This window comes from Octodon degus, unplaced genomic scaffold (assembly GCF_000260255.1).
Source record: "Octodon degus isolate 3935 unplaced genomic scaffold, OctDeg1.0 scaffold00418, whole genome shotgun sequence".
Classification (NCBI taxonomy): Eukaryota; Metazoa; Chordata; class Mammalia; order Rodentia; family Octodontidae; genus Octodon; species Octodon degus.
In genome coordinates, this window is record NW_004524994.1 from 111,618 (window position 1) to 120,637 (window position 9,020).

The following is a 9,020-nucleotide window of genomic DNA, read 5'->3' on the forward strand; positions in this document are numbered from 1 at the left end:
AAAGAGATGAAGATAGGCTAAATGCACACAGTCAACCAAACAAAGCACACCATTCTGTAATACTAAGAAGCACTAATAAAATTTAAAATAAAGAAAAAAAAATAAAATAAAATAAAATAAAATAAAATAAAGAAAGATGGGTTGGCCAGGCCCAGCCCTGGGGTGGTGGCTGAAAAAGCACCTCATGACTACCTGCCAGTTGAGTTTCCTTCCTTCTCTTCTCTCTAGGCACTGAAAACATTTTCTGTGACAATAAGGAGAAAAAGATGAAAATCAGGTCCCTGTAGGAGAAGCAGGGTGTTCAGTGACAAAAGAGCTGAGAGGGCAGGAGAAAGGGCAGGGACAGGAAAGGCAGCGCACAGCCTCCTCACCCACCTGCCCCGGGGCCCACCTGCCAGCCGTCTCAAGACACTACCTCTTCATCGCCTCCTGTATAAAACCATAACTTCCAATTGAGCAGCCCCCAGACACTTGCTGTTTAAACTTGTTCAAATTGAATAATGCTAATACTTCAATTCTCCAATCACTGTACTCACATTTTTTTTTTTTTTTTTTCGGAACCGGGGATTGAACTCAGATCCTTGTGCTTGCCAGGGAAGCGCTTATTCTACTGAGCTATCTCCCCAGCCCCACTGTACTCACATTTTAAGTATTCACATGTAGCTACTGGCAACTGTACTGGATAGCCCAAATATAAACCCTGGTCCCTGCGCTTAGTCCACTCAGCTATCTCACCAGTCCTTGGGTCCAGTTCTTAGCATTTTGTCTATTATCACATTGCTATAAGGTGGCCACTGATAGGTTCTGGCCCTAGTATGAATTGCTGAATAATTATGGTGGTCACCCAATATGGCTGAAGCCCTTAAAACAACAGCTTATCTTCCCAGAGATCAGATCACCTTCCTCCCTTCTTCTCCAACTCAGCCCACGGTGCAGTTTCCTTTCACTTTTTCCGCCACCTCAGGGAAGACCCCAATCAGCTCCTCAGATATATCTAAACATCCCCCTCAAACCCCAGGCCTGGCCAAAGGCCATAAAAGCCTCAACCTCGCTTTGTTCCAATCCAAAGACTTCCTTGTCTTCCTAAATTCTCTCCATGTCTTCCAAGATAATGAAGCCCCTTTCCCTTTTTCCTTCTGCCTGTTTCTCGGCTGTGACACCGTCAAAACCTATCATGTTTGGTGCTGTGACCTGGAACGGTGAGCAGCGTGGCTCCCAGGGCATGCCCTGCCCTGGTTTTGGGCACCCTCACTGAATGGCCTTCTGCTTTTGCCTCTGCAGCCTGGCAATGCTAGCTTGCATCTGACACTGGCCCTCGCCTCAGCCACAGCGGCTGCTTCTTCTAATTTACCCTCTAATCTCTAATTTTCAGGGACTACAGCGATGCCTTACAATCTTTTCCCTCCCCACCTTCCTCTCTTCAGTCTATCAGTCTATATTCCTCACATTCCTTGCCACCACTACCCCACCAATTTACAATCCAATCACAGTCTTTTTTTTCCTCAAAAAATCTCACTCTAAAAAATCAATTAATAACTCATTTTTTCCCCAATGGTGCATGCCATTGGGGAAATGCTATCCATCAAGCTAAACAAAAGATAACAACAGCCCGTGGAGCGAGCGAGCGAGCGAGCACTCTGCCCTTTCAAGCTGAGCCTGATGCTTCCCTTCTTTTCACCTCACTCTCCCACCGCTCCTTGCCACCTCTGTCTGCAGGCAGTGAGTTCCAGGACTTACACATTATCGGTGCTCCTCTACTGTGCTGCGCCTAATCCTTATACTCTGCTCAGTTTGCTTGCTCCCACTCAAACCTGATACACTATATTAGACCTAAATACATATTAAATATAAATAAGGGATTTTTTTCAACCTTTTTCCAAATTCCTCTTATAAGAGATCTCTAATTGACTTACAAAAGTACTGACTAGTCTCTCATAACTACAAACTTTAAAAGGTCATCATAATTTAACTTGGCCAAAAATATATTTGCGTGTACTCTCATTTTATAAAGATGTCCGTGTGTTCTGTGTATACTTGTTTGTTTTTATGTCATTCTGTAAAGAGCTGTTCCTTTTTATTTGAGCTCTAAAATATACACTTAAAAGCATGCTTTCTCCTGAGTTATCAGTTGATCTGTTATCAAAATTAATTTATAGGGGCCGGGGAGATGGCTCAGTAGGATAAGCACTTGACTGGCAAACGCAAGGATCTGAGTTCAATCCCCGGTACTGCCAAAAAAAAATTAATTTATAATTAAATGAAAATCATTAAAACGGGGAAAGATTGTTGGACAGGACTCTTGATTGATGAATAGTGGGGGGCCAACCTTTGTTCAAATAGCCCCCAATGATCTCCTTAAAAGTCATTCCCAATAATTTGGTCATTGGTTAAAAGACAAAGTTTTTTCAAAAATTAAAATAAGGTTTTCTCACATATTCATGCCTTTTAAAATACTGTATGATGCAATATAAATTTTCTTTCAGATTTAAGCATATGCCTTTCTCTTATGCTCCCTGTATTTATAATAAGAGGTTCCCATCAACATGAAGTCACCAGCCTAATGATAATTTTCTAACTAAAACTTATGTGATATGCATCCTATGTACATGTAGAGATACAAAAACAAAATGAAGATTTCGTATGACTGTTATGCTACACTACTATATATGACTATTGATGTCAAATGGGCTCTACAAAATTATTTAACTGTTGTCCATTAACATTCTACAGGGATTTGTTGAAACTGTACTTCCGATTTGATTTGAAACTGTCTCATTGCTATCTGTTTATCAATAAAACTTTGAAGAAAAAAAAAACATTTTACAGGGATTTAACTGCTAAAATGTCCATGATTGATAAGAAATAATAGTTCTCTGGTTATATTTTATATTTCAAGGTACTTGATACTCAGATAAAATTCTAATAATCAAATGTGTTGCTCCAAGTGTAGTACACTAATGTAGACCCAGATTTTCTCTCTCTCTCTCTCTTTTTTTTTTTTTTTTTTTTTTTGCAGAACCAGGGATTGAACTCAGGCCCTCTCACTTGCCAGGGAAACGCTTATTCCACTGAGCCATCTCCCCGGCCCCTCACTCATATTTTCCTTGTGATTCCAACATATCCCATACCTCTCATGGGAAGAGATCTCCTTCAAAAAATCCACTTCTCTCTCACCTCTCTCCCCCCCCCCACAGTGTACATCCTACAAACCCAACCTCAATGTACACCAGCTCCTCCCTCCCTCTTCCCTTGTCAACTATATACTGAGACACTTCCAGTCCCACTTGTGCCATACATGCTGTTCCTAGACTACTGTGCCTCAGCAATCCTACAGCATTTTTCTACATTCCACAATACCTAACAGCCTCCAAACATCAAAAGAGACTCAAGCCCATCATTCTCTGCCTCCTTACCAATAGTTTTCTTAAAACTGTCCACTCATCATGTAATACCCTCATTCTTCCTGTACTCAAACCCAATGACTCCTCTATTGTTTAGTTCAAGATCTCTGAATTATTAATAATGTGGTTACTCCTATTCACCCAGTGCTAAATCCCTATATTATGCCCTTTCATATCCCTCCTTTCACTACTCACTTTACTATACTAGACCTTAAAGATGCCTTCTTCACCATTCCCTTACACCCAGATTGCCAGGACCTTTTTGCCTTCTCATGGACTGATCCAGACACTCTCTGATCTCAACAGCTCACACAGATAGTCCTGCCTTAAGGGTTCAGAGATAGTCCTCACTTCTGTAGCCAAGCTCTTGTTGCTGATCTCAAGACCCTTGATCTCTAGCCCAGCCACTCCTTCAGTATATGGATGACCTCTTCCTTTGCTCCTCTCTCATGCCCTGGCCCTAAAACAGAGCTACTCTTCTCAATTTTCTGTCAGGATGAGGTTCAAGGTCTCTCCCTCTAAAGTTGACAGCTTCACGAAAAGTCAAGTATCTAAGACTCACCCTCACTCCCACTACTCATGCAATCACTGCTGACCACAAAGCCCTTCTCCGTTACCTTCAGGTGCCCACCACAAAATAACAGGTTTTATCCTTCCTTCCTCTGGCTAATTTCTTTTGCCTCTAGGTTCCCAACTTTGCTTCCCTGGCACAGCCTCTCTATAAACATCAAAATGTTCCTTGTTAGAGCCCCTTGACCCTGCTGCTCCTATACATTCCTCCTTTCACAAACTACAATAGGCCCACCTAAGGGCCCCAGCTCTCTCTTTACTCAACCTAACTCAGCCTTTTACCCTATATACTTCTCTTCAGGGTCACAATACAGTAGGCTTTTACAACACAAAAAGAGACCACCTTTTCAGGCAGTAGCCTATCTTTCTAAACTACAGACAACACAGTTGGTAGACAGACTCCGTGTCTCCACACACACACACACTAACACAAATGACAAAAAGTTTACTTTAACAAAATCTATACAGTTATGCTGCGATACTACAGATGATCCTGACTCCTTTTCCTCATATTGATATAAAAAAACTAAAGACCGATACTCCTCCTTTTCAACACTGTCATGATAAAAACGACACAGTCAAACCATAAAACCCCCCCTCTTGCTTCCCCTCCTGTGTCTTTTAATCATGATGATATGTACCTATAACATGCTGTCTTTTTAAACTTTTTTTAAAGGTTTCTTCAGTCTCCAATGTGAGCCGTCACTAATGATAAACTTCTAGTCCTTGCTGAGACACCTGGCACTAACTTCTGCATGGGCGTGTCAGCTCCCCTCACCTCAAGATGATGCCCCCGTTCAGCAGGAAGCAGTCTAAGAGACACATCGCCCCTTTTATAACAACCAAAAGATGGGAATGATAGGTTCTGGCCCTACTATGAATTGCTGAGTTATTATGGTGGTCACCTAATATGAATGAAGCCTTTAAAACAACAGCTCATCTTCCCAGAGACCACCTCCCCACTTCTCCAACTCAGCCCAGGGTGCAGTTTCCTTTCACATTTCCTCCCACCTCAGGGAAGACCCCAATCAGCTCCTCAGGTATATCTAAATATTCCCCTCAAGCCCCATCCCTGGCCAAAGGCCATAAAAGCCTCAGCCTCACTTTGTTCCAATCCAGAGAATTCCTTATGTTCCCAAATTCTCTCCGTGTCTTCCAACATAATGAGGCCCCTTTCCCTTTATAAGGCCCCTTTCCCTTTTTCCTTCTGCCTGTTTCTCTGTTGCAACACCATCAAAACCTATTAGCCACTATCACCATTTTAGAGAGAGGAGAGCATTCAGGTCTGGAGAGAAGTAAGGTGCAGTCCCGGGTCAGGGCTACACAACTACCCAGGGCAGAGGAAGGTTGTGAACCTACACCATTTAGTGGCAAAACCCACCCACTTAATCACTACAAGTCAGAATTCCAGTTCAAAGCTCTTCTGCTGTTCCCTGCTATTGCTGTGCTAAACTGTGCCTTGCAACTAGAATTATTTTCTTTTTGTAATTTTTTCATTTTTTACTGGTGGAGCAGGGAATCCATCCCAAGGCCACCCACACTGAGACATCACCAGCCCTCACCTAGATCCATTTTTTTCCCCAGCAAGACCCTGCCCTCGGCAGCATCTACCTAAAGGAATTCCGGCCCTTTTAATAAAAAACAAAGTTTTCTCAAGTGTTTTTAAGTGTGGGCTAAAACCTTTGTCCGGACCTCACTCTTTTCCTTTATTAATTCAATAGACACGTACCGGTCATTTCTGTGCAATATCCCCAAATGAAATGGTCCTATCCTGACTTCCGATCAGAAAGGGTGAGGGAATCAAGCAAGCTCCTTACGCAATTCATCTTAAAATTGGAAACGGGGAAAAGTTGCAAAGCCTGTCCGAGAGAGAGCTCAGCGGCTCAAGCGCCTGCCTGGCAAGCGCAAGGTCCTGATTAGATCCCTGGTACAAAACAAAACAAAGGGGGCCGGGGAGATGGCTCAGTGGAATAAGCACTTCCCTGGCAAGTGCAAGGGCCTGAGTTCAATCCCCGGTTCCACAAAAAAAAAAAAAAGGCTCCATACAATCCCGTGACAGGGACCTATCTCTCCTTTCTCTTTCCACAGGACCTTACTCAGAAAAAAAGTGTCTCCTGTCACCGCCATTCCCCAATCCCTGAGGAAAGTCTCCCCGTTTTCCTCTGTCGCACCGCTGTGGGATGGGCGGAAACGAATAAAGAACCCCCAGTTCATTCTCCAAGCTATCTCCTTTGCCTCTTCTTCCCTTTAGTGCCCTCTCCCTCCAGGCTGAGTCCGTTTCCCATCCGTGACTGATCGTTTTTTAAAGCCTACACACACTTCACAGATCATCCTATGTCCCCGTTTACATGTAAGGAGAAAACCCCAGGGGCTCGGTACTCACAGATCTAGCCAACCCCCGAGCCCCAGGCCGCTGCAGCAGCAGGAAGGCAGCCTGGCCCAGGCCTCGGCTTTTCCCCCACAACCTCGCCGCTGAGACCGCTGCCGCCATCTTGACTACAGACCGACCACTCAGCGATCCGCCCCTATCCTGGACTAGACTGGGGTTTGCCTCCTTGTGAGCCTGATTCAAATCCTTATACAACCCTGAGGCCCACTGCGTATGAGGCACTTGTTCCCGATCATACGAAAACCATAGCCAATGGATGCTAAAGAAGTACCCGAGTACTTCCTCTAAGTACCCCAATCACGTCGATCTATTAGCTCGTCTAACAGGCAAAGAAAAGGGCGACCTGATCAGAGCATCAATAGTTTAGGACCTGGGGTCCTTGAGCGGAATGAGCCCTTATTAGGCACCGCCCCCTCTTCGCTGCCGTCCAATGGCTTTGTCAGAATTAGGAGGCGGGGTGGGCAGGGCAGGTTTGTTGACAAACGCTAAGCCACGTGCGGGGGACAAATCAGTAGGCGCCCAGTTCAGCGCATGCGCACTGGGCATCTCTCCTACACGCTAGCGTAAGCTACCGGACGGAAGTCGGGGTTGCACGTGGGATGTGGGGCGATGGAGGAGGTGATGCATTCTGACGATAAGGTTTGCGATGAGACTGGCATAGAGTCTAGCTCTCGGGGTCCCGGGTGCAGCCTCAGGAACTTTGCTTGTGAACAGAATCTGCTATCCCGGCCTGATGGCTCTGCTGCTTTCCTGCAAGGTAAGTACCTACCGGGTAAGTTCTGCCCAGGCCTTGTTTACCTAGGTCATATTTGTCTCGAAGACCGGTGAAAGTGTGCTGTGCAACGCACCACTCACCCTTTCCGCGCTGATGCACAACTTACCAGGTGGGTCCTTTTAAATAGAGCGAACCCACACCTCTTCCTCCCAGGCCCTCACGCGAGCTAAGCCAGCACTGTTATCTTTCGCCTTCAACTAACATTCTTTTAGAATGGGATAGAGAAGAAAATATGAGTACATCAGAGCAACACTGGTGGGGGTTTCGTTTGTTTGTTGGCGGCCTTTGACTCATCACCACGTAGATCTGTGTGAGTTCCAACTCGTGCTGTAGAATGTATCGCATGGTGAGAGCCGTGGCCAGAGAGGCTTGGAAGCTACTGTTCAAATCCAGTAACTTATTTCCAGATGGTACAGCTCAGGCCCAGAGAGGTTAGCAAATTATTTGGGGTCACAGAGCCAAGAGGAGGCGGACCAGACCAAAGGCCAGGCCTTTTTTTTTTTTTTAGGTCTTTCCTCTTCTGTTCTTGTCCACTCTAGAGAAATAAGCAGGCTCCTCCCAGAGGTAGTTCCCTTTCTCAGGTGTTTGGACTGCTGCAGAACGTGCAGAAGTGGGGGCCTGCGAGATAGCTCAGTGGACGGAACACCTGCTTAGGCAAGTGCAAGGACTGGGATGCCATTCCTGATGCCACATGGCACGCTGCCCTGCCTGCGGGCACACTGAGCTGGCCACACAGACCAGCATGGTGGTGCATGTCTGTAATCCCAGCACTGGAGAGACAGAAAACAGGAGGATCACTATGAGTCTGAGCTGCGTAGTGAGATCCTGTACCAAATACTTTTTTTTTTGCGGAACCAGGCATTGAACTCAGGCCCTTGCACCTGTGGCAAGAGCTTATTGTACTGAGCTATCTCCCCAGCCCCCCAAATACATTAAAAAAAATAATAATAATAATTTGCAGAAAGGGAGTTAGGCTAAAACAAAAAAAAAAAGGGAGCTAGGCTGGAGGAAACTTTGGAAAAAGTTGAAACCACCTACAGTGAGAAAAAAGTTAGCTTTCAAGAACTTCCTGGAGGGGCTGGTGAGATGGCTCAGTGGCCTAAAGCACCTACTTAGAACAAGCTTAGCAAAGCACAGGGACCACAGTTCAGTCCCCCAGCACCACATGCCAGCCAGCCCCACCACCTAATGGGCTGAGCTGGACACACACACACACACACACACACACACACACACACACACACACATAAATAAATAAATAAAATTTTTTAAAAAAGAACTTCCTGGGCTGGCGAGATAGCTCAGTGGTCTAAAGTGCCTACTTAGGCAAGCGTGCAGGAACCTTGATTGGGTACCAGGTACCACATGCCACGCCCTCAGGGTGGGCTGAGCTGACCACAAAAGGATAACTTCCTGTTAAAGTTACTGATACCAGTTAAAGGAAGGCTATTAAGGTGTTTCATGTATACCAGTGTCCTAAGTATCTTATGTGAATTGTGTCATTTCCTTCTTAAAAGAATGTTATGAAGGAGGTACCACTGTTACCACATTTTACAGATGAATAATCAAAAGCAGAGAAGTAGCTGGGTGTGGTGGCACACACCTGTAATCCCAGCACTTGGGAGGCTGAGGCAAGAGGATCCTTGCGAGTTTGAGGCCAGCCTAGACTACAGAGTGAGTGCAATGCCAGCCTGAACAGCATAGCAAGGCCCTGTCTCAAAAAGACAAAAAAAAAAAAAAAAAAAAAAAGAGAGAGAGAGAGAGAGAGAGAGAGAGAGAGAGAGACAGACAAATGCTGCACATTGGGCCCTGGAAGCAAGGAGGACATAGGCTGAGGCTGCCTCTGCTGTCTCCCCAGGTGATACTTCTGTCCTCGCTGGTGTGT

At 45.3% G+C, this 9,020-nt stretch overlaps 1 protein-coding gene across 1 annotated transcript in view; it reads right to left on the reverse strand.

Moving 5' to 3' along the window:
- Bckdha (branched chain keto acid dehydrogenase E1, alpha polypeptide) overlaps positions 1 to 6,492 on the reverse strand; it is a 28,894-nt gene extending 22,402 nt beyond the window's left edge. Inside the window, exon 1 of the mRNA XM_004648468.2 lies at positions 6,355 to 6,492. Coding sequence (XP_004648525.1) covers positions 6,355 to 6,462 — 108 coding nt within the window. The 5' untranslated portion in view covers positions 6,463 to 6,492. The remainder of the gene's footprint in view (positions 1 to 6,354) is intronic.
- Positions 6,493 to 9,020: the final 2,528 nt, after the last annotated feature.